We start from the raw sequence: 26,351 nt of genomic DNA, 5'->3' as shown, positions 1-26,351 counted from the left end.
TTTTAAGATCATGTTTAGAACACCTTACCCGGTACAAAATTAAGATTTTGATCTTCAACCAGTTGAAGATTCTCAACTCCCTCCTTTCTTTTCTTCTTGTTCAATTTCTTGGTAATCATTTGCTCTCAAGTGTTTATCCCATCTATAAGCTCTTAATCATGGATGGGTTCTTGAAATTTTAGTGTTTCTCTCTTGATTTCCCAAGAATGGGTATAAAACTCCCTATTTTCTCTCCTTATGGTTCCTACAGATTTATTTTTTTGGTGAGGAGAGAGTATTTATACTCTATATTTTCCCTTATTTGCATTTAGGCCCCCCTTTTCTTTTGAGTGTATTATTCTCTTTAATTAAATCCAACCCTCAACAGTATTGGGTTTATTATAATGTCCCGAATTATTTCGCCCAGAAATTTATATTCAAAAATTTCTGAATTCCTGTTTTTATTTAACCATATGCATGAATTTCTTCCCTTTTATTTATTTATTTATTTTTCCCGGGGTTTACAAATAGGTTCTCCTCCTTCAGAGTTGTATTTTTCCAGGTTTGTTACCATAGTCAACCATTGTTTTGTCGCGGGCTATTCGACCTCTACTGCTGCGAGTTTCAGACCTAGGATAGGTTCTCCAGTCGATCTATAACTCATTGTTGATCTCTCCTCTTATCCTCTCCAGCATCTTAAAGGTTCAGGTTCTCCTCCACCTCGTCCTACTACTCGTCAACATCTCATGATTCTTCATCCTTGGCTGCTAAAGATCGCCCTTCTAACATTGTCTATAGCAACCTTTGTTGCTCCTCTCTTTTAGGTCATACCTTCTCCTAACTATAAACCATTGCATTCGAGATGAATGTTATGCGAGATGAAATTCAGGTCTTGTGCTTTAATGATACTTGGTCATTGGTTCCTTTCCATCCTTTGATGAATGTTATTAGTAGTTGTTGGGTGTACAGAATAAAGCATCATGTGGATAGCAACATTGAGCGATATATGACGCGATCAGTTGCTAAAGGTTCTACTCGGCAACAAGGCATTGATTACTCTAAGACTTCCAATCCTGTTATTAAGCAGGTGACTGTTAGATTAGTCTTTTTCATTGTGGTTTTGCATGGTTGGAAGATTCATCAACTCGATATCCATAATGCTCCTCAATGAAGTCTTTGTCAAAGAGGTCTATATGAAACAACCTCCAGGTTTTGCTGACTCTACTCTTCCCTTTCATGTGTGTTGGTTGCTTAAGTCTCTATATGGTTTAAAATAGGCCTCGCGGGCAAGGTACACTCATCTGAGTGATTTTCTGCTTTTTCTTTACTTTCACGCTACTAATGTTGACACATTTTTATTTATCTTGTTTGTTGGTGCTGGTATCTTTTATCTTATGGTTTATGTTGATGATATCTTACTTATAGGTAGCAACTCTATTATGCTTCACCACCTAATATAGTTGTTGAGCTTAGAGTTTAAGCTTCGTGACTTAGGCACCGTTTATTATTTTTTAGGCATTGAGGTTCAGTCCACCAGTATGAGTCTGATGTTATGATAGCATAAATATATTATTGACATCTATACTCGGGTTGTTATGACCTCCTGCAAACTTGTTGATACTCTTATCTATACCTCCAAAGCTACCATACTACCAAATTCCTTATTTTCTGATCCTATATATGGTTTTGTCAAATCATTGTTGTTCTTCAATATCTCACCTTTACGAGGCTAGAAATCTGCTTTGCTGTCAACAGAGTCTATCAATTTATGCATGCTCCTATAGATTCTCACTGGGTTTTCATTAAACGTATTTTGTGTTATCTTCAGCGTACGACATCCTATGTCTTATATATCACTCGTAGTTCCTCATTTGCTTTACATTGCTTTACGAATGCAGATTGGGCAGATAGTATTAATGATCGCAAGTCTATAGGTGGTTACCTGGTTTTCTTTAGTCAAACATTGATTTCGGGGAAATCAAGCAAGCAACGCACAGTTGCCTGCTCGTCTACCAAGATTGAGTATAAAACCTTAGCAGATCGCATTACTGAGGTTATCTGGCTTCAGAACTTATTGATAGATCTACAAATCCCTTTTACTTCTGCTCCTACCATTTGGTGTGATAATCTTAGTGCTACTTATTTATCTACGAATCCTATCTTTCATGCTCCTACTAAACATGTTGAGGTTGATTATTATTTTGTACGAGACAGGATTGCGAAGAAAGAGATTCAGATTTGTTTATCTCTTCTTAGGATCAACTTTCAAATGTCTTTTCTTAGCTGCTTTCTACTGCTTTCTTTACTACATCTCAATTCAAGCTTCGGGTCGATCCTCCACCCTCGAATTGAGGGGCCATATTATATATATATATATATATAAGAAATACTATAAGACTACTCTAGTGATATAATCTCTACCTTTACTATTATATATTACTCCACACATATAAATAAAAAGAATTGACTAAATAAAAAGTATTTTTTTTGTTCTAACTTATATAAATCATAAAGAGAAGGAAACAAGGAAAAAGGCAAATGAGAGCGTGAGGTCCTTGATTACGTAATTTGCTGTCATGTTGAACAAATCATTGTCATGCAGTCAATAAGTCAACTCTAGAAAACTGGACATATTGACCCGCTACGCCCTTTCTCACTACAAATGCTGGCTTTTCCACACTAACAGAGCACAGCTTTTTTAGTCCAAGAAAACAAAGAAGCCTAACTTTACTTCAAGCATCTTCTTTTTCACTTCAAGAATGGCTGGTGATCAGGTAACCCTGTTGGATTTCTGGTCAAGTCCATTTGGTATGAGAGTGAGAATAGCGTTGGCTGAAAAGGGTGTAAAGTATGAGTACTGTGAACAAGATTTGAGGAACAAAAGTGATTTGCTTCTTCAAATGAATCCTGTTCACAAGAAAATCCCAGTTCTTGTCCATGATGGGAAACCTGTTTGTGAGTCACTTATCATTGTTCAGTATATTGATGAGGTGTGGAAGGACAAGGCTCCTTTGTTGCCTTCTGATCCTCACAAGAGAGCTCAGTCTAGGTTTTGGGCAGATTTTGTCGACAAAAAGGTATGTTTTTTGTTCTTAAATGGTTCATCTATTTGGTTTTTGATTTTATTGTTGTTTTGAGCAGTGTTTTTAAATCCCACCGGTGATTGACCCGGCTCAAGGCCCGGGTGACGGGTTTTGACTGGGTCACCGGGTTTTGACCGAGTCACCGGTAACCCGGGTCAATCCTATTTTTTATATAAATCAAAACGATGTCGTTTTAGTTAAAAAAAAATAATAATCAACGGATTTCAACTGGGTTTTTTACTGGGTTTTGCCGGGTTTTTAATAGTCCTTATTTTTTCATAAACCTGACCTAGTTTTAGCCCTAGATCAATCGGGTCATGGATTGACCTACCGGACCGGATTTTAAAACTATAGTTTTGAGATATGACATGATTAAACCTACTTTGCAATTTGATAAGCTTGGAAGAATTAGAATATTATATCACCAGTACAATTAGCCCTTGAGACTAATATCATATCAAGGAAGAAATTCGGCATCACAATATGGAATGGTGGAAAAGTCTGTTTGAAGTTAATTTCAAGTGTTCTTGGGCACGGATTTTGTTTTTATGTAACTAATTAGCCATTAAAGTTGCTGGTCATTATTGTCATTCTTGTTAGTTCATGAGAATTAAAGTAGAATTAAAAGTCTGTTCGAAGTTTCTGTACAAGGATTACCTAATTTGTTGGGTCCAACAACCTTAAGACGCCCCAATAAAACTTTAAAAATATCATATTTATTGGATTAAGGATAAGATTTTGGACTTCGGTGATGATGCTTTTGTTAAATTAGTGGGTAGTCACCTTCAAGTATCCAAAAATATATCATCGATGGTGACAATTTTGAGGTTTTCCTATTGGTGAGCTTCATTTGATTAAAAAAAAAGAAGTCACGATGAGCCTTCCATCTATTACTTAATTATTAGTCACTTTCAACGCAGCAAAGTAAATAAGATGTTACACACCATCTTAATTAGTTGCTGCATTAGCCGTATTTGAATTTCTACCCTCTGTAACAGTTATTGGCTAGACAGAAATTACAAGTACTGGTACAACCGTTGACCTTTGTGATTCCAAAAAGTCACTAATTTGTTTTACAATGGTGTGATATGAATCTGTAGATATATGACTTTGGGAGGAAGATATGGACAACAAACGGGGAAGATCAGGAGGCAGCCAAGAACGATTTCATTGACAGCCTCAAGCTTTTGGAAGGAGAGCTTGGAGACAAGCCTTACTTTGGGGGCGAGACCCTCGGCTATGTTGATGTAGCACTACTTCCTTTCTATTGCTGGTTTTATGCCTATGAAACCATCGGCAACTTCAATATAGAAGCTGACTGTCCGAAGCTTATTGCTTGCTGTAAGAGGTGCTTGCAGAAAGAGAGCGTATCCAAGTCTCTAAAAGATCCTCAGATACTCTATGATTTCGCTGTGATGGTGAGGAAGAAGCTTGGGCTTGAGTAGCCATGGACAGGGAGGTGTTATTTCCTGTGTTATGTTATACTTATGTTTTGTTTTTGTGTGATTTATGTCTCAAACAAGGCTAGCACTTGGTTGCGCCTGGCTTGGGATGTGTTTTTTCTCCCTGTGATGTTTGTTAGCCTTCAAATATATTGTAGCTGATAAGCTATCTCTAATATCAGATAATCTCCGGATTTTTTCTAGGAATTGTATTTCTATCTTTTAATTTTTTCAATAAAATAGTGGTGTTTAATCATGAAAAGCTTAATTTTTATCTAAATTTTTTTCTTGACTTTGTCACTCTATAATTTACTAAACTAAGCAAGCTTAAGAGACCTCAAGAAAGCTATGCATGAATGAATATAATCATGAAACCAATGAGAGTAGGATGAGACAAATACAAAATACTATCTACCATCAAGGTTTATATTTTTCCCTGTATTAAGAGGTTCAAGGGACGACCTGAGGAATTGAAATCAGATGTAGATTTTCTCGTAAATGCTAGTGAACGAAGGTCTAATCCCATGGTATATATCCACTTTGACAGCGGGTATTTCCTTAACTGTTGTATCTTTGACGTCTTTTCAAACAACCATATTCTTGATTCCCATAATAACATGGACAACACATAACACAAGCGCTACCACTGCTACTAATGGAAGTGTTGTTATTGCTATTATAATTGGAAGCGTTGCTACTACCGCTTCTGGAAGCACTGCTGCTGGTGGTTTTTTATGCATGCTTCTAGTGAAGAATGGTGGGTTGAGAATGGAGAAGGAGATGTGTGTGTGTGTGTGTGTGTGTGTGTGTGTGTGTTGGGGGGGTGGGGGTTGATATATATATATATATATGGGGGTATAACTGTAATTTTGATGAAAAGTGAAACGCTATTTTTGGTTTAAAAATTTCATTAAGATAGATAAACCTAGGAGAATACTGTTTTCCAACAAAGAAGAATGAATGGGAAATTTTAAAAAATATATAAAAGATGTTTTCCAGCTTTATGATCAAAGGATGAAGAAATATTTTTCCTTTTTTCCATTTGAAAAAATACTACATTTGAAGATAAAATTCACTTTTTAATATTTCTTTTTTTTATTTTCTTGAAAAAATGATGTAATACAACATTACTGGACAATTAATTTAGGGATTGAGAAATCTTGTCTATGTTATATGTTATGTTAATTGGTATTAGAATATATTAGCCAATTAATAGATATATTGGCAACATCTTCTCAATCTATAATACAGAAGTGGTGACCATTTAGAATATTGTTAATAGAAGTATTTGTCTCCCCTCTGAAATACTCTAACACTTATTAGAGTTCAAAAATAAAATATTTGTTAAAGTGGAGATGTAATAAACTGTCTCTCTCTCAACAAATACACATACACACACCAAAAAAACTTAAAACATCCAATCTCCAATGAACTTAATTTCCTAATTTTTACAAGGCCCACACTAGCATCTCCATAGGAAGACCTGGAATATTGATGTTGGATGATTTTTAGTGGAGGCTTTTTTTTCTTAGTTATTTTTATTTTATTTAGTTTAGAAAAATATTTTTTATGGTGTTTTTACTCTTTCTTTTTAGTTTAGTAAAAAAAATTTATTTAGTTTAGGCCCTAGACTAGTAAAAATAGGATTTTTTAGCTTGAATTTCAGGAGACTACTAGAGAAATATTAAGTTATAAAATTTTCAATGAGGGTTTTGGTGCGGTGACATTGTTTGACTAATTGTTGTGTTGCTTGTGTTTGTTGTCTTTCCTGTGTTGTTTTCGATATTGTTAGTTGGTGTCAAAGTTGCGTTAGTGGGTATCAAAGCTTAAGGACTCCTGGTGGTTAGTAATTGTGTGCTCTTGAATAAGCATGGCTGGAAGATGTGGTCGCAAAACAGGACATGCTCATGTAGTAGGGGATGTAGAGGTTTTCTCTTAGGAAAGAGATGTTCAGGAGCTATTGATATAAAGGAAAATTATATAATTAATGTTTAGACTAGCGGTGATAAAGTTGTAGAGGCAGAAGAATTATCCCCTCAATTGAGAGAAATGAAGAAGAAAAAATTGGAGGAGAATGGAGATAGTGATCGTGGATATCCATAGCCAATTTTGAGACCCCATTCCAAAGACATTAGTAGACAAGACTGTAACATCTCCATTTCAGAACTAACACATCAATCATAAAAAGGGAGAAACATGATGCTTTTTTTTTTTGTCAAATTCATACAAAGTTCACTGAAATTTCTGCCAAAATTTCGACAGAGTATCCCTTATACCGGAAGATTCTAAATTATCGACAAGTCACCTGTACAAATCCATTATTCATTACTTATACACGTCCTAATCATTTTAAGTCTCAAACATCATATAATTCAAGGATACAAACACAATATTCTAAATATTCATCATATAAGGTCGAACATAATTTTAATTCTTAGATAAAGGAAATAAACATACATTAGGATTACAAGTATATAATAATATAGTTTACGTACGTTCAAACATTGATTTAAAGGATGCTACTACAATTCAAGTTATATAGTTCCTTAAAGGGCAAAATACATTGACTTTCATTTAATTTTTAAATAACATAAAAACTAGAGGATCTAAAATATTACTCATATCATGAATATGATGGACCTGCAACAACATAATATACAAAAATAATTATATTAAAAGCAATAATGTTATATAGAAGAAAAAATAACAATACATAAATTCATATATTCAATGCTACGTGCTATCATTACTTTTTGTAATTCTTGTTTAATGCTTCTAAGTTCTGTCGTACCTGACATCGCGGCGGCTTAAAATTGAAAGTGTAATGTGATTTTGTAGATAACTTGGGACCTCCCAATATAGGAGAGACTCTGCCGAAATTTTGATAGAAATTTTGGTGGAACCTGTATATCTAAAAAAAAAATTACCTGAAAATTTTCAATGTATCATGAAAAAAGATGTAGAAAATCAGGGCTGTTACAGCTATGATTACTAGCAAGGTAATACATGACTAAACACTTAGCAATCATTGATTGAGATTTATATAATCTTCCAATCGTTCATTTCCTCAACAGGGGAATCATTCCAACAGTCAGTCGAAGTCAAGCGTAGACCAGTGTTGGCCTAATGACACTGTAGCTTCATCTTCAAGACGATTGATCTCTAGGTGTCCTTGTTTTGATAGTTTTTTCTCTTACCTTTATAACCACCCTCGATAATATGCACCTCAGTTCCTTTTTCCAACAAAACTTTTCTCCTCTATTGAGTCAGCAATCTTTCCTGATTGAATGGCTTGTTCAATCATCTGAGCTATGACAACTAGGTCAGTGAAATGTTGTGCAGAGTTCCTAACCAAATATTCAAAGTACGGAGCCTTAAAGTTGTTGGAAAATAAATTGCTCATCTCCTTTTCCAACAAAGGGGGATTAACTTGTGCAGTTGCCTCACGCCACCTTTAGGCATACTCTCTTATAGACTCCTTGTTATCCTTTTCCATAACTTGCAAGCTTGACCTATCAGGGCTCACGTCCACATTGAACTTATATTGCCTAATAAAGACATCAACTAAGTCCTATTTTTTCACCTTGATATTTTCCAACCACATATACAAAGTGAGGGCAGCGTTACTCAGGCTGTCTTGAAAGAAGTGAATCAATAGTTTCTCATCATTAACCACCTTGGTTATTTTGTTGCAGTATGCTTTGAGATGAGTTATAGAGCATTGAGTTTCTATATATTTGACAAATTATGGCACTCAAAACTTTTTAGGTATGACCACGTTGGGCACTAAACACATCTTAGTAGCCTTTATAGGATCATATGTGCAAGTTCCCTCAAATTCCCTCATCATTTGCTCTAGGGTAGCTAATTTGTCCAGACCATCTTTTTTTACCATCTTGCCTTTATGTGATTCCTTCTCTATAGAATCAATGGTAGATGACATTCTTTGTAGAATCAATGCTTGGCTTGTTGAAATTCAGATGACACCTCATTTGCCCTCAAAGTATGTAGAATGAAGGGAGTTACAGGCATAGGTTCAAGTTGAGCTATAAGTGTTGCCTTTCCAAATTTAGATCTCAAGGCCTATTTGAGTAGACTAGTAAGCCTTGCAATTTTTTCTTTAAGAATTTCAAACTCTTTTCGGTGTTGGGCTTCCAACTAGGCTCTTTCTTCGTTTTCCATTTGTTTTTTTTTTCACAGTCGAGTGTTATAGGTGTGTTTCAATGGGGAACCTATATTTCAACCTGTGCTAAATAAAAATCATGCAAAATAAGAAAAATGCATATGAAATATGGACTCGCCCTTCACAGGGTGATAACCTAATTGGTAGATTCTAATCGTTAAGTGCATAAAGAGGATAGGTCACTATCTAGCCTCAAAAGGTCTCTCGTATGATCAGTGATCATCCTCGAAAGGTCGATATGAGGCTTACAAGTAGTGTGAAGATAGAGGCCCTGATTAATATCAGATTGGCATATCAACCACTTCCAAGTAAACAAATAAGTGAGAGTTGAATGGTTTCACGAGTCTTACCTAGGCTAAAGTCATTGGGGTATCGTTACTTCCCCATTTATCCTAGATTACAAGGTGTGTGCTCTTAATGTGATGCATGACAATATAAACAAGATGCATGCTAAAGCAGTAAAGGCAAGAAAATAAACCAATAAGCACAGCAAACATGATAGCAATTAAAAAAAACAAAAAGTGAAGGTTAGTCCTAAAAGTCCCTAGTGGAAAAGAACAAAATTTCTGGCATCTTGTTCTTTTGAGGAAAAGTCTTGTTTAAGGAGTCATCACATAGTATTATGGTCACTAGGAACCCTAACTGGTCAGCAGAGATTCTGAAGTACAAGTCTAGTTACGCAAAAAGAAAGATATTATCACCCCTTAAGAGTCCTATATAAGGTAGGTTGCATCACTGGTTTTGTCTTAAATTGTTAAGGGTTTGTTGTGTTTTATCTATGATGGTCTACCTATAACATTCTTGACTCTGGCACCAATTAATATTCGACTATAGACATTTCCAACTCTAGCGTTGATAAATATTACGTAGCAAAAAAAAAACATGGTATTCTGGCTCTGACGTCAGTGAGTAAAACAATAAAATGAATCTAAAACAAAGCATACATTTTTTATCTTTTAAAAACCAATGTATTGAATACCGGATTTGCATTTCACAATAAAAATCCACAGATTAAATATACAGTGAAATACCCTAAAATAAATATAAGGGACCTACAAATAAATTCAAAAGGGTAAATAATTTTTTTAAATTTTTTTTCTAATATTAAAAATACAGCTTGTTTGATAAAAAATCAAAATAAAATTAACTAAAATAAAGGGGACTAGTCTAGTTGGGCCTGAAGCCTAGACCCAGTTTTTTCCTGTTTTTTTATTATTTTTTTTGTTGGTTTTAACCCGACATGTACGGGCTAGGTTGGATCCAGCCGGCCCGGCCTGATCACTGGCCCAAGCTAGTGACCCGGCCAGTTTCTACCCGCAAGCGGGCGTGAATTGTTCACGCACGCTTGCTACAGTCACAATGTAATTATATTTGCAAGTGCACAGTGTTGGTGAATTATCTTGTAAAGCTGGAGAAACTTACCTAAAAGTTGGACGAGGGCGATGGCGTGCTTTAGACCCCTCTGTTCCTCCTTTCGTTTTTTTTTCCTCTGGTGCTTTCTTTTCTTTTGCTTTCTCTCGGTGCAACCTTTTTATGTGTTTGTTTGTTCTGGTGTGTATATGTCTCGTTCCCTTGTTGTGTTCTATTCGTGGGTTTTCTCTCTGGTTTTTCTGCTCAGGATGAAGACGATGGTGATGAAGGCGTGAGGTGCTGCTGGTTGAATGGAAGCTACCTCCTCTGTGTTTTCTCGTTTTCGTCTCTGTGTTAGGCTTGTTTACCTTCCCTGGTTCTGTTTCTCATCATTCGTTCCTTCTCACCCCCTAGATTTTTTTTGTCTTTCTCCTTTGTTTCTTTTTTGCTCCCCCCCCCAGGGAATGCCAAGCATCCCTACGATTGAAACGGCTTCAAGCCTTTTACTCTAGAAACGGTTCCTAAGGCAGAAGGCGAATAAGGCGATGAATACCTTTTAAAAACGATGCTGTTTGTATGATGGGAATAGTCATTTTCAATTTGGTCACTGAAGTTCTGAAATCTTGTAATCAAGCCCTGGATAAATTGTAATTGGACCCCTGAATTTTTAGTGATATCTACAAAATAGTCTTAGGACTTTAATTTCTTGCAATTTTGACCCAAATCAGGTCCAAACTTTGGTATTTCTTCAATTAAGTCCTTGATTTCATTAATTAAACTAATTCCAAGTTCAATTAAGTCTCAAAACTTATCAATTAATCAATTGAGCCCTTGATTAGATTAATTAAACTAATCCAAAGTTTAATTAGGTCCCCAAACTTTCAAATTATGTTGTCTTGTCCTAAATTCAATTTATTCTTCATTGATTTCATTTTTTTATTTCATTTTTTCATCATCATTTTTTTATTTCTCATTTTTTATTATTTTTATAAAAAAAAATAAGATAAGATAAGATAAGTAATTAAAATGCAAACCGAAGCTTACCTGTTGCGACACTTGAAGATGAAGATGGCGGTGATGGAGGGCTGGCCAGCTGAAACCGTTTTCTTCTCCTCTGTTTTCCTTTCGTTCTTCCCCTGGTCTTCTTTCCGTGCTCTCCTTGTCTGTACTGTGCTCGTCCATTTTCCTTCTCTCTCTTCTGGTTTTTTCATGCTAGTGCTGTTGTTGCTCACGGTGGCTGCTGCTCAAGTCACTGAAATTCATGCTGCCACTAATGAGAAGAGAAGGCTGCTGCTGGAAATACAGGGGTGTAACTGATGCCGGTGGCTGTTGTTTTAGACGAGAAGGAAAGGAAAGAAGGGTCCCCTCTATTGCTGCTGTTGGCTTGCATTTGCACCTAGTTGCTGGAGCTGTTGAGGATGTTGCTGCTAATCTTGACTGCAACCAACGTTGAGGATGGAGCTCTCAGTTGGAGGCAATGCTGTTGATGGTTGGGGATGTTTGTTCGGCTGAGAGGGGAGGCCAAGGCTGGTGTGGTGGTGATCTTGGTATCAAGCCAGAGAGGAAAAGAAAAGCCATGGAGGGCTTGCTCTGTCTGTTCTTGGTGACTGGGGAAGAAGAGGAGGAAAGAAAATCGATGAAGGGGGGTGGCGGCAGAGAGCAGAGACTAGAATGTCAGCCCCCCCTTCTCGGGTTGTTCCCTTTTTTTTTCTTTCTTTTTTTTGGTTTTTCTTGTAATGGCATCCTCTTGAGGTTTTTTGTGTTTTTTTTTTTTCTCTAAGGTCCTTCTTCTTTTTTGCATGAACTGAGATCTATATTTATAGTGCAAGAGTCTCATCGTATGTGAAAAATAAAATTTCAATCAAATTCATTCTCTTTTTTAAATTTTGAATTTGATTAAAATCAAATTCAAAAGTGAATGACTATCATTATCTTGAAGATAAAGATTATCTTGGAGATAAAAATAAAATGACAAAAACACATTATAGTCTCTAATTTTCGCGCAAGCTGACAAATCACACTTTTCATCGAAATAAATGCCTAATATTTTAATTTTACATTTTAAACCCCCTAAAATCAAATTAAAAAATTGTGTTACAACACCTCTATTGTTTTTTTAAAAAACCCCCTCCTAGCAATTTAATTTATTTGATTTCCTCGAAACATTTCATCATAAAAAAAGCATGGAAAGTGCTTAACAAAAAAAATATTGATTTAAGCTATGTTGATCATATTAATTATAACTTAACTATTATTACAAAGGTTAATATATTATAGGATAATCTTCGACTTAACTACGAATTAGTAGTTACTCTTCTCATAATCTTCTAGACATCTTTTCTTCATTTCTGCCAATCAACAAGATAATCTTCAACTTGCCTGTTCAATTTTATCACTGCTAGTTGATGAGTTAATTTTGTAATTTGTCTTTATATATCTTCTATCACCAATTCTTGAATGTTTCTTTTTCAAGGGTGAACCTCCTAATCTCTTTCCATATGAGCACATCCTATTTTGTAATACTAACAAAAACATATGGAAACAACATAAAAAAGACAACAAGCACAATCAATGGAAAATTCCTTCAAATAGTATCACTACACCAAAAATTATAATTTGAATTTTTATTTCTTAATAATTCACCATACCAACTAATACACCTCTCTAAATAGTTTATAATTTTTTAAATAAATTCAAAAATCAACATAAATAAACCACAAAAACTAAAAATAAAGGAAAATAATAAATTTTTTAAACAAACTAGGAAAAGTAAAATTATTAAGTATGATTTTTAATTTATAAAACTAAATATAAAAAATAACAAATAACAAATAAAAAAATAATTTTCCTTGAAAACCTCAAATTTGTTAAATTGTAGAAAATGACATGTGAGATTTTATTTAAACACCTATACTTTTATTTTCATCAATAACAAAGTGACTTGGGTTGGATTTGCGGTGAGGGAGCATAATAGTTTTCTAAAAAAGCATAATTATCGTATTGATTCAAGAATTGGTATGGAAAAGGTTGTTGATTATCGGGTCAATCTAAATTAATTAATTTTAAAAAATTAATATAATTGTTTTTAAAAAAAATTCATTGATATGTCCTGGACAAATTTAATTACGCCAACAGATGACTAAAAAACTTTTCTGAAATAGTAAGACATACCTCTAGCTTTTTATTACATGTTTCGATAATATTTTGAATTTATTTTGGTGATACATTGTGTGAGCTTGTATATGTCGGTATATAGACGCCGTTGACTTATCATGCAAATATTTTTCAGCCTAGGCTCATTTTTCCCTTCATCGTTTGATGATAAATTGCGAAAATGGTTGGAAGAAAAGAAGGTTAGATTGCCAAAATATAAAGAGGATTTTTGATAGAAAATGTTTTCCCATCAATCAAATTGAATTTGGAGGAAGAATATTTATTTCCCTTAATCTGCCGTACCTTTATATATAGAGTTTCAAGTTCAAAACATTTTAGATAAGATGATAAATATCTATATTTATCAAGAACCAATGGGCAAGGAAGACCGTCTTTTTACATGAAGGCAAACGTCACAAAGAGAAAAACCACATCCTCAGTCAGGCATAACAAAGGGCCCTCTCAAACTATAAACATATTACAGGAAATAGCACCTCCTTGCCTTTGGATGCACATTACTCAAGCCCAAGCTTCTTTCTCATCATCACAACGAAATCAGAGACTTTCTGTGGATCTTCAAGAGACTTGGATACACTCTCTTTCTGCAAGCACCTCTTGCAGTAAGCAATCAGCTTCGGACAATCAGCCTCTATATTGAAGTTGCCGATGGTTTCATAGGCATAAAACCAGCAATAGAAAGGAAGTAGTGCTACATCAACGTAGCCGAGGGTGTCGCCCCCAAAGTAAGGCTTGTCTCCAAGCTCTCCTTCCAACAGCTTGAGGCTATCAATGAAATCCTTCTTGGCTGACTCCTGATCTTCTCTTTTTGTTGTCCATATCTTCCTCCCGAGGTCATATATCTGCAGATTCATATCACACCAATATTTTACTTGATATTAGTCTTAGGGCTAAATTGTACTGATGATGTAAAATTCTATTTCTCAGAAACTGATCAAATTGCAATGTGGGTTTAATCCAGTCATACCTCAAATCAAAACAAAATCAAAAACCAAAAAGATGAACCCTTTATTTACCAAAAAAAATTAACATACCTTTTTGTCAACAAAATCTGCCCAGAACCTTGACAGAGCTCCCTGGTAAGGATCAGAAGGCAACAAAGGAGCCTTGTCCTTCCACGCCTCATTAATATACTGAACAATGATAAGTGACTCACAAGCAGGTTTCCCATTATGGACAAGAACTAGGATTTTCGAGTGAACAGGATTCATTTGAAGAAGTAAAGCAGTTTTGTTCCTCAAATCTTGTTCGCCGTACTCATACTTTACACCCTTTTCAGCCAATGCTATTCTCACTCTCATACCAAATGGACTTGCCCAGAAATTCAACAGGGTTACTTGATCACCAGCCATTCTTGAAGTGAAAAAGAAGATTCTTGAAGTAAAGTAACGCTTCTTTGTTTTCTTGGACTAAAAAGGCTGTGGTTTGTCATTGTGGAAATGCGAGTATTTATAGTAAGAAAGGGCTGTAGTGAGTTAGTATGGCCGGTTTTGCAGAGTTGTCTTATTGACTGCATGGCATAGACGTGTTGAACAAATTAAGAGGTGCCAGCCGTTTTATACTTGAAGGCAAACATTACAAAGAGAAAAGCCACATACTATGTCAGGCACAATAAAGTACCTCAGAATATAAACATATTAGAGGCACAACTAAGTGCCCTATTTATTTGAAACATAAATCACACACAACATAAGTACAACTTATTAACACGAAATAGCACCTCCTTGCCTATGGATGAACACTACTCAAGCCCAAACTTCTTCCTCAGCATCACAACGAAATCATAGACTTTCTGTGGATCTTTAACGGACTTGGATACACTCTCTTTCTCCAAGCACCTCTTACAGTAAGCAATCAGCTTCGGACAATCAGCCTCTATATTGAAGTTGCCGATGGTTTCATAGGCATAAAACCAGCAATAGAAAGGAAGTAGTGCTACATCAACGTAACCGAGGGTGTCGCCCCCAAAGTAAGGCTTGTCTCCAAGCTCTCCTTCCAAAAGCTTGAGGCTGTCAATGAAATCCTTCTTGGCTGCCTCCTGATCTTCTCCTTTTGTTGTCCATATCTTCCTCCCGACGTCATGTATCTGCAGATTTATATCACACCATTGCATAACAAATCAGTATAATGGTCACCACACATAATTAGGTAAATGTTTTGGCAAATACATCCAATGGAAATAGAACAGTTTAAAAAAACTGTGTTTATTATTATTATTATTATTATTATTATTATTAGAAATAACGGTTATTTAGTTAAAAATCAAAATATATATCTCATGCAAATTAATTTATATATACAAAATTAACCCCAAAATTTTATTTACATATTTTATCGTTTAACTAAACGGAAATAATAATTGTATAGAAAATTATTATTTAAAAACATGGTTATATTCAACTATATTATTTTTCTAATATTTTTTTAATCTATATTATTTTCTAAAACTTGAGACAAACAATTTCCTGTTAAAAAAAAATTCACCACACAGACTTTTTGGAATCACAAAAGTCAAAGGTGGTCCATGTACTTCATTTCTGTCTAAAGAGGAGGGCAAAGCCATTCATCCTTAGAGAGGTTAGAAATTCAAAGCAGTATAAATTCAAAGATGGTGATAACATTATTTATTTATTTTTTAACATGAGTATCCAATCAATGACTTTTTTTATTTATTTATTTATTGCGCGCACAAGCTGGCCCTCGACTAATGACTTTTTTTAATCAAGAAATGCGCACCAATAGGAAAACCTCATTTCTTGGTGCGTCTTAAAGCCATTGGATCCAATCAATTTGGTGATCCTTATACAGAAACATCTACTTTAACTCTCATGAACTGACAAGAATGAAAATATAGTTCATCAAAAATTTGTTATAATGATAAGACTTCTCCACCATTCCATATCGTGATGCTAATTAATTGTACTGGCGATGTAAAATTCAAACTAATCAAATTGCAATGTGGGTTTAATCAGGTCATGGCTCAAAACCAAACAGTAATAGAAAATACAAAAGATGAACGCTTTATATTTATTTACAAAAAAATAATTTACCTTCTTATCAACAAAGTCTGCCCAGAACCTAGATTGAGCTCTCTCGTAGGGATCAGAAGACAACAAAGGAGCCTTATCATTCCACACCTCATCAATATACTGAACAATGATAAGTGACTCACAAATAGGTTTCCCATCATGGACAAGAACTGGGATTTTCTTGTGAACAGGATTCATTTGAAGAAGTAAATCACCTTTGTTCCACAAATCTTGTTCACTGTACTCATACTTGACAGCCTTTTCAGCCAATGCTATTCTCACTCTCATGCCAAATGGACTTGCCCACAAATCCAACAGGGTTACTTGATCATCAGCCATTCTTGAAGTGAAAAAGAAGATGCTTCAAGTATCGCTACGCTTCTTGGACTCCAAAGGCTGAGGTCTGACAGGGTGGAAACGCTAGTATTTGTTGCAATAAAAGGCTGAAGGGAGTCAGTGTGGTGGGTTTCCTAGTCGTCTTATTTATTGCATGACATAGACATGTTGAACATTGTAGCAAATTACGTCAAGGACCTCATGCTCTCATAAGCCTCTTTCCTTGTCGTTTTGTTTCCTTCTCCTTCTATAATATATACAGTATTCTACGAAAATGATAGTGTTGAGCTTTGTGGCACATGCACGCATATGATGTAGCAGGATATAGGATCGAGGAGTTGTTATTTAATAACTTGGTTTGTGGTCCTGAATGCACTAATTTTTATAGTTATTCAACTTAGATTTGTCTGGTAGGTTAATTTAGGATTTGATTGCTTGACTGGTTTGGGTAAGATAAAAGATTGAAATGAGTAAAAATCTGGTAAAACTTGATTGATCCATTACTTAGGCAACCCGATTAAACCCGAATGAGATTTTTTTTTTTTTTCAAATGTATTTTTTCTCCTAGCAAGAGACCTTTTTTTTATATTTTTTTAGTTGGTTATTAACCCTTTTCAAAGTTTATTATATAAATACTAGAAGAATATTTTATTTTTTCAATGTGAGATTTAAAATCCTTTAGTATATATATACTTTATGTTTACAAGAAAAAAATTATTTTTTCAATGTGGAATTTGAAGCCTTTTAGTATATATACTCTGTGTTTACAAGAAAAAAGTAATGTTTTTTCAATGTGGAAAAAAAAACCTTTTTGGTTTAAATACTTTAACTTAAAATAATAACATACTAACATAGTATCTTTTCAATGTTGAATAAAAAACCTTTTGAAATAATCTTTCAAACTTCATTATTTCTAACATATATAGTCTATATTCATATGGATTGTTTATTAATTTTTTCATATGAAATATTAAAACTTTAAATATTTTTTTTTAATTTTTCTGGGTTGACCCTGGTCAACCCGTGTAACCTGGGACCCGGCTCCTTGCCCGGGTCAACCCTATGTCGGGTATGACTATGCTAATTTTAACATAAATTTTAAGGATAAGAGATTGATTGTGGTTACAAAAAGTATTAGTACTTCTAGCATATTTTACTTGAGGGAAGCTGCATTATGTGGTCTAGATTGGTTTAGAGATTTTGAAGGGTTCCTAATCGATAATCTGCCTATGGCTCTAAATAAAGATTTACTCTCATAAATAAATCTGACATCTTGAGTTTATTATAGACTCATATGCCCAAATAAATTCTTATAGCAAGGGTCTATGTAGGTGGGCAACAAGGTTTACCTATCCTAGTAGGCAAAATGCTTCTTCACAACTCGTATATTGTGATAAAAATACTCTCAATTAAAATTCATGAATATCTAAAATAATCTTGTAAATTTTCTAGTCAACTTCTAGTATTTAAATACTAGTCTACTTATAGGTCCAATATTTATACTAGGATGATGACCATTAATTTTCATGAATTAAAAATTTAGAGTTATTGACTTATTGATTTAGGAAAAAATAATATATAAGAAAGACAACAAAAACAAACAATAGAATACTATAGAATAGAATCATTCTTAATTTAAAATTTTATTTCTCATTAATTTACCACATTAAATAACATGTCTTTCCAAGAGGTCTATAACTCCTTAAATAAATCTGAAAATTAATCTAAATAAGCTAAAAAATAAAAATAAAAATCCTAAACAAACTAGAAAAAATAGAATTATTAAACATAATATTTAATTTTCTAAAATAATTAAAAATAATTAAAAATAACTAAGGAAAAATAATTTTCTTTAAAAACCTCATGCATCGGTTTTTCTATATTAAAAAAAATCAACCATTGAATTTAAATTATTCTTGCCTCGATCTTGTAAATGTCCAATCAAGATTCTTCAATTCCTTTTCTCCCTTCGCTTCGATTGTATAACAATTTTAGATACCAACTCTAGTTTCTTCATGTTAAATTCTACATAAAAAAATCAATTAACAATTTAGATTAATTAATTGCAAATCTCAAACTTCCTTTATCAACATGTGTTATATCCATATAACCATTGAACAAAATTACTTTTATGATAATAGTAAATATGTAATCAAGCTGATTAACATAACTTAATAATTTTATTTTGTTAAGTACCTTTAATAATTTATTTGCACTCAACTTTTTACTTATCACTTAGAACACTTAACTTATCAATGAGAACACTATTAATCACATCATTTTTATCATTGTTTATGCTATCATTATTAACATAATTATCATCAAAATAAATATCATAAATTGATAGAGAATATCAATCCACATCTACCTCATCATAAATAGGATTACCAAAATCTTTATAATATTTATTATAATCAAGAAGCTACCTCATCTACTCATGCCTCTGAAAATAGGTTCTTAGATTTAACTATGAATTATGGCATGTTTGGGATTGTGGTAGCAGTGGCGGTTCAAAGTGCTTTTCGCTTAGAAATGCATTAAAATAAAAAAAAAATTTATTTTTAAAAAATTATTTTTGACATCAGCACATCAAAACGATTTGAAAACATAAAAAAAATCATTTTAAGCAAAAACAAAATTTAAAATTTTTGGGAACAAGGTTTGCACCTCGTTCCCAAACATACTTTTAGTAGTTACTCTTCTCATAATCTTCCAAACTTCTTTTCTTCATCTCTGCCAATCAACAAGATAATCTGCAACTTGCCTGTATGATTTTATCACTGCTAGTTTATGAGTTAATTCTGTAATTTGTCTTTATATATCTTTTATCAACAATTCTTGAATGTTTCTTTTTCAAGGGTGAACCTTCTCATCTCCTTCTATACGAGCACATCCTATTTTGTGATATCTTCTAATCATTGTAATTCAAACCATCAAAAATTGTTGAGCTCTGATACTAACAAAAGCATATGAAAACAACATAAAAAAGACAACAAACACAATCATTGGAAAAATCTTTCGAATGGTATCACTACACCAAAAATTATAATTTGAATTTTTGTTTCTTAATAATTCACCATACCAACTAATATACCTCTCTAAATAGTTTATAATTTTTAAAATAAACTCAAAAATCAACATAAACTAAAAAATAAAGGAAAATAATAAAAATTCTAAACAAACGAAAAGTAAAATTATTAACTATGATTTTTAATTTTTAAAACTAAATAGAAAAAATAAAAATAACAAATAAAAAATAAAAAAATAATTTTCCTTGAATACCTCAAATTTGTTAAATTGTAGAAAATGGCATGTGAGATTTTATTTAATCACCTATACTTTTATTTTCATCAATAACAAAGTGACTTGGGTTGGATTTGCGTTAAGAGATCGAGCACAATAGTTTTCCAAAAAAGCTTAACTATCGTATTAATTGGAGAATTGGCATGGAAAAGGTTGTTGATTATCGGGTCAATCTAAATTAATTAATTTTAATAAATTAATATAATTTTTTTGAAAAAAAATTCATTGATATGTCCTGGTCAAATTTAATTACGCCAACATATGACTAAAAAACTTATATCAACCAAGTTTTAAATGATTACTATTTTTTTAAATTCAATTTAAAATCTAAATCACATGATATTCTAGGACATCAACCCACTGGAGTTTAATTCTTTATAACAATAATTTCAAACACATAGATGATTTTTTTTTAAAAAAAAAAAGGAAGGGAAAGGGTATATTTGTTCCTCAACTATCACATGAGTACTAATTAAGTTTCTAAACAAAATAAATTTTCAATTGAATCCCTCATCTATCAAACATTACCAAATTAACCCTCTATCAAAATTTATGATTTAAATTAATAAAGATAAATTTGAGAAAAAAGAAATAATTGAGGACTGCCCAATAGATGGAGAATCCAATTGAGAATTTCTTATTTAGACCCAGTTGAGAATTGGATTGGATGATATAGTTGAAGAATTTCTTTCTTTCACTTAGTTGAAGAAGTTTTTGCCGCTTCAACAATGGTTGTAACATTGTTGGATACAAGGGTAAGCTTATTTGGCATGAGAGTCAGAATAACATTGGAAGAGAAGGGTGTGAAGTATGAGTACAGTGAGCAAGATTTGAGGAACAAGGGTCCTATGCTTCTTCAAATGAACCCAGTTTACAAGAAGGTCCCAGTTCTTATTCACAATGGGAAACCAATCTGTGAGTCTCTTATTGCTGTTCAGTATATTGATGAGGTGTGGAATAACAAGCCTCCTTTGAGGAAAATTTTTTTTATGAAACCGGACATGACGAGCAAGATAAATATGTTTGGATGATAAGTCAAGACATCGATAACCTAAATGAGAGTTACTATATCCTAGAAAAACAAAAGAAGACGAACCAAAATCTAACTTATGAGCATTGTATGGATGAAGGAATGGGAAGCAGAGACACCCAAAAGTACGAAGAAAAGCATAATTAGAAGATGATTTTAAAAGACATTCGAAAGGGGTCTTATGATTAAGAACGGAGTTGGCATGCGATTAATCAAATAAACAGAACTTTCAAAAGCATAACTCCAATATTTAAGGGGAGCGTTACATTGCCCAAGAAGAGTAAGCCCAGTTTCAACAATATATCTATGACAGCGTTCAACCATGACATTTTGTTCATAAGTGTGCGGGCAGATCACACGATGATAAATACCAATCATTTTAAAATATGGATTGAGTTTTTGATATTCACAACCCCAATCTGTTTGAACATATTTAATTTTTAAAGAAAATTAGCACTCAGCGAGTGCCTAAAATTGATGAAAAATATTAAAAACATCAGACTTAGTAACCAAAGGATAAAACCAAATAAACTTTGTATGAGCATCGATAAAGATAACAAAATAGAAAAAACCATCAGATGACAACATAGGGGAGGGACCCAAACATCACTAAAAATCAAGTTAAGAGGAGCTCGAGTTTGATGACCTGTAGTTTCTAGAGTCAGATGACACGACTTGCCCAGAGGGCACGCAGGACAATTAAAATTAAATTGATTTGACGTATATGACACCTTTTTATTTTTCACCAAAAAATATAGAATATGTGGACTGGGATGCTCAAGTCGACGATGCCAGACATCAGCAGAAGTAGAGAGACATGTAGATGAGAAAACCTGAGGCAATGACGTTGGAGACGACTCGGACAAAACATATAGACCATCTCTACTCCAATTGGAAAGAAGCACTTCCTTTGTCATGCGATCCTTAACATAAAATAGAAAGGAATGAAATTCAAAGAAGACAGTATTCTCAAGATAAAACTTTTGAACAGATAGCAAACATTTTTTATGTCAGGAACATGTAAAATATTGGATAAAGTAAACGTGCATTTCGATGAATGAATTTTAGAGTGAGCGATATTTGAAATAACAAGGCCCTAACCATCACCCACATGCAGATGATCATTACCAAGGTAAGGTTCTGAACTCGTTATACTGGCAAGATCCGGCGTTACAAGATGATTTGCACCTGTATCAGGAAATCAAGTAACAGGAGTAGTTGTAGGGGCATTATTAAATACGAGATTGGCATTGGTTTGGAGAGGATGAGTAGCCAACTGAGAACACTGTTGGGAAGTATGCCCATATTCATAACACAGCTGACACTTTACATTGCAATTATACCCACCAAAACGGTTACTTTACTGCCTAAAATTACCTGTTGTCTAAGAGGGAGAACCAGAGGAGAACCGATGTCCCTGTTGTCCAAATTGCTGACATGAGGTATAACTGTGAGTGCTGAAGTTCTGGGCTGAGCTATTGCCATAATTGCCATGGTAAGAGTTGTTGCGATTGTTATATCTCCATCCCCTATGAAAACGACCTCGTCTACTAATACTGAAACCAAAGTGATGTTGCACAAAGAACGCAGTTGGTTACTGCGTTGGAGTTGGTAACGGATGAGCTGTTATGGTAGGTTGGAGAGCAGCTTTGTGGAGAAATTCATGTGTAATAAGACTACTATGAAGATCAGTGTAATTTTTATAGGTATGGTAGATTAAGGGAAATAAATAGTTTTCTTCCAAACATTTTGAACTATTATAAAGTTTCAAGTTCAAAATATTTTTGATAAGTGCACTATCTATCTAAACTGCGTTTTCGGATTGTAATTTTTTTTTCAAAAACAAAACCAAGTATGCAGATTATTTCGATGTGTTTTTTCACATAAAAAAATTCAAAATATAAATCAAAAGGTTTATGAAAACATCTAATTAAATAAATCAATAACCATTTTATTAAATCATTGATAACCAATTGTGCAATACCTCATCCAATAGTTTAAAATTTTAAAATAAGATATTTCTTATCAATTTAAATCCAACTACCTTCATTCTATTAAATATTAAGTTAATAAAATAAAATACAAAATAGTTGTAAATCTTTATAAGTTTTAAGCTTAAAGAATATTAAAAGTAGAATAAATAATTTTTGAAATCTTATTCAATACCTTAGATTTTTAAGTTCAAATGATTTTTCCACACTTTTAAGATGATAAATATCTATATTTATCAAGAACCAATGGGCAACGAAGACCGTCTTTTTACTTGAAGGCAAACATCACAGAGAGAAAAACCACATCCTCAGTCAGGCTTAACAAAGTGCCCTCTCAAACTATAAACATATTACAGGCACAGCAAAGTGCCACCCTTATTTGAAACATAACTCACACAGTACACAAGTACAACAACTTCTCAACAGGAAATAGCACCTCCTTGCCTTTGGATGCACATTACTCAAGCCCAAGCACATTACTCAAGCCCAAGCTTCTTTCTCATCATCACAACGAAATCATAGACTTTCTGTGGATCTTTAAGGGACTTGGATACACTCTCTTTCTCCAAGCACCTCTTACAGTAAGCAATCAGCTTTGGACAATCAGCCTCTATATTGAAGTTGCCGATGGTTTCATATGCATAAAACCAGCAATAGAAAGGAAGTAGTGCTACATCAACGTAGCCGAGGGTCTCGCCCCCAAAGCAAGGCTTGTCTCCAAGCTCTCCTTCCAAAAGCTTGAGGCTGTCAATGAAATCCTTCTTGGCTGCCTCCTGATCTTCTCCTTTTGTTGTACATATCTTCTTCCCAAGCTCATATACCTGAAGGTTCATATCACACCATTGCATAACAAATTAATATAATGGTCACCACACATAATTAGGTTAATGTTTTGGCAAATACATTCAATGGAAATAGAACAGTTTAAAAAAACTGTTTTTTTAATTATTATTAGAAATAACGGTTATTTAGTTAAAAATCAAAATATATATCTCATGCAAATTAATTTATAAATACAAAACATTAACCCCAAAATTTTATTAATATATTTTATCTTTTAACTAAACCATCATTATTTCCAATAATAATTGTATATAAAATTAATATTTAAAAACATGGTTATATTGAACTATATTATTTTTCTAATTTTTTTTATTCTATATTATTTTCCGGTCCCAGTACTCCATTTCTGTCTAAAGAGGAGGGCAATTGTTAGAGAGGTTAGAAATTCAAAGCAGCTAAATATTTAGCGACAAAGATGGTGATAACATTTTTTTTAGTTTTCTGCGCACCAATAGGAAAACCTCATTTTGTCACTATCAATGATATATTCTTGGAAAACCTCAATATTGTCACTATTAATTAATTAAAGTATGTCATTTTTGCATTAAATATGTCTGTAAAAGGAAAACCTCATTTTTTTTAGTTTTCTGCGCACCTAATCTTGTCTTTAATGCATTAAATATGTCATTTTTTAAAGTTTTCTTGGTGCGTCTTAAAGCGTGAAATTATTCTTCAGGCTAATTAATTGTACTGGGGATGCCTAATTTCTTCCGTAATTTGATATTATTCTTCAGGCTAATTAATTGTACTGGCGATGTAAAATTCAAACTAATCAAATTGCAATGTGGGTTTAATCAGGTCATGCCTCAAAACCGAACAATAATAGAAAACACAAAAGATGAACCCTTTATATTTATTTACAAAAAAATAATTTACCTTCTTATCAACAAAATCTGCCCAGAACCTAGATTGAGCTCTCTCGTAGGGATCAGAAGGCAACAAAGGAGCCTTATCCTTCCACACCTCATCAATATACTGAACAATGATAAGTGACTCACAAATAGGTTTCCCATCATGGACAAGAACTGGGATTTTCTTGTGAACAGGATTCATTTGAAGATATAAAGCACCTTTGTTCCACAAATCTTGTTCACTGTACTCATACTTTACACCCTTTTCAGCCAATGCTATTCTCACTCTCATACCAAATGGACTTGACCAGAAATCCAACAGGGTTACTTGATCACCAGCCATTCTTGAAGTGAAAAAGAAGATGCTTCAAGTATCGCTACGCTTCTTGGACTCCAAAGGCTGAGGTCTGACAGAGTGGAAACGCTAGTATTTGTTGGAAGAAAAGGCTGAAGGGAGTTAGTGTGGTGGGTTTCCTAGTCGTCTTATTTATTGCATGACCTAGACATGTTGAACATTCTAGCAAATTACGTCAAGGACCTCTTGCTCTCATAAGCCTCTTTCCCTGTCGTTTTGTTTCCTTCTCCTTCTATAATATATACAGTATTAGTCTTTGTACGAAAATGATAGTGTTGAGCTTTGTGGCACATGCACGCATATGATGTAGGATATCAGGATCGAGGAGTTGTTATTTAATTATTTGGTATGTGGTTATTAGAAGACTTGAATGTACTAATTTTCATAGTTATTCAACTTAGATCGATCCGGTAGGTTGACTTGGGATTTGATCGCTGGACCGTTTTGGGTAAGATAAAAGATTGAAATGAGTAAAAATCCGGCAAAACATGGTTGACCCGTGACCTAGGCGACTCGATTAAACCCGGATGAGACCTTTTTTTTTGTTTTTTTCAAATGTGTTTTTTCTTCTAGGTAGAGACCTCTTTTTTATATTTTTTTAGTTGGTTATTAACCCTTTTCAAAGTTCACTATATAAATACTAGAAGAATATTTCATTTTTTCAATGTAAGATTTAAAACCCTTTAGTATATATATACTCTATATTCACAAGAAAAAAATTATTTTTTCAATGTGGAATTTGAAGCCCTTTAGTATATATACTCTATGTTTACAAGAAAAAAGTTATGTTTTTTCAATGTGAAAAAAAAAACCTTTTTGATTTAAATACTTTAACTTAAAATTATAACATACTAACATAGTATCTTTTCAATATGGAATAAAAAACCTTTTGAAATAATCTTTCAAACTTCATTATTTATAACATATATAGTCTATATTCATATAGATTGTTTCTTAATTTTTTCATATGAAATATTAAAACTTCAAATATATTTTTTAAATTTTTTCGGGTTGACCCTGGTCAACTCGTGTAACTCGGAACCTGGCTCCTTGCCCGGGTCAACCCCAGGTCAAGTATGATAACTATGCTAATTTTAACATAAATTTTAAGGATAAGAGATTGATTGTGGTTACAAAAAGTATTAGTACTTGTAGCATATTTTACCTGAGGGAAGCTGCATTACATAGTCTAGATATGGTTTAACGATTTTGATGGGTTCCTAATCGATAATCTGTATATGGCTCTTAATAAAGATTTACTCCCATGAATAAATTTGGCATCTTGAGTTTATTATACGCTCGTATGCCCAAATAAATTCTTATGGCAGGGGTCTATGTAGGTGCCCTAACATGGTTCACCTATCCTAGTAGACAAAATGCTTCTCCACAACTCGTATATTGTGAT

At 33.5% G+C, this 26,351-nt stretch overlaps 2 protein-coding genes across 13 annotated transcripts in view; one reads left to right on the top strand and one right to left on the bottom strand.

Annotated features, from left to right (window-relative positions):
- LOC112327473 (probable glutathione S-transferase) overlaps positions 1–26,351 on the bottom strand; it is a 74,078-nt gene that overhangs the window by 12,026 nt on the left and 35,701 nt on the right. The window contains exons 1-3 of one of the 12 annotated variants that reach the window (XM_024602420.2): positions 14,243–14,951; positions 13,673–14,050; positions 5,732–5,744 (exon numbers count right to left, since the gene is read on the bottom strand). In XM_024602420.2, coding sequence (XP_024458188.1) covers positions 13,706–14,050; positions 14,243–14,560 — 663 coding nt within the window. In that variant the 5' untranslated portion in view covers positions 14,561–14,951 and the 3' untranslated portion in view covers positions 5,732–5,744; positions 13,673–13,705. Of the gene's footprint in view, positions 1–5,731; positions 5,745–13,523; positions 13,626–13,672; positions 14,051–14,242; positions 15,295–16,258; positions 16,577–23,146; positions 23,719–24,616; positions 25,096–26,351 lie in introns of those variants that run through there. The other 11 variants (XM_052450051.1, XM_052450045.1, XM_052450048.1 and 8 more) reach the window with 11 other exon arrangements.
- On the top strand, positions 2,646–4,766 carry LOC7491378 (probable glutathione S-transferase). Its single transcript, XM_002300449.4, has 2 exons — positions 2,646–3,056; positions 4,163–4,766. Exons 1-2 carry the CDS (start codon positions 2,739–2,741, stop codon positions 4,505–4,507), a joined length of 663 nt encoding a protein of 220 aa, XP_002300485.2. The 5' UTR covers positions 2,646–2,738; the 3' UTR covers positions 4,508–4,766.

The sequence above is a fragment of the Populus trichocarpa genome, chromosome 1 (assembly GCF_000002775.5).
Source record: "Populus trichocarpa isolate Nisqually-1 chromosome 1, P.trichocarpa_v4.1, whole genome shotgun sequence".
NCBI lineage: Eukaryota > Viridiplantae > Streptophyta > Magnoliopsida > Malpighiales > Salicaceae > Populus > Populus trichocarpa.
This window is presented reverse-complemented; position numbering and strand designations above follow the sequence as displayed.

Bases quoted from the DNA above. Each gene is read 5' to 3' on its own strand.
- LOC7491378 (XM_002300449.4), top strand. From the start codon at position 2,739: ATGGCTGGTGATCAGGTAACCCTGTTGGATTTCTGGTCAAGTCCATTT. The intron at 3,057-4,162 runs GTATGTTTTTTG...ATGAATCTGTAG, and splicing joins CAGATTTTGTCGACAAAAAG to ATATATGACTTTGGGAGGAA.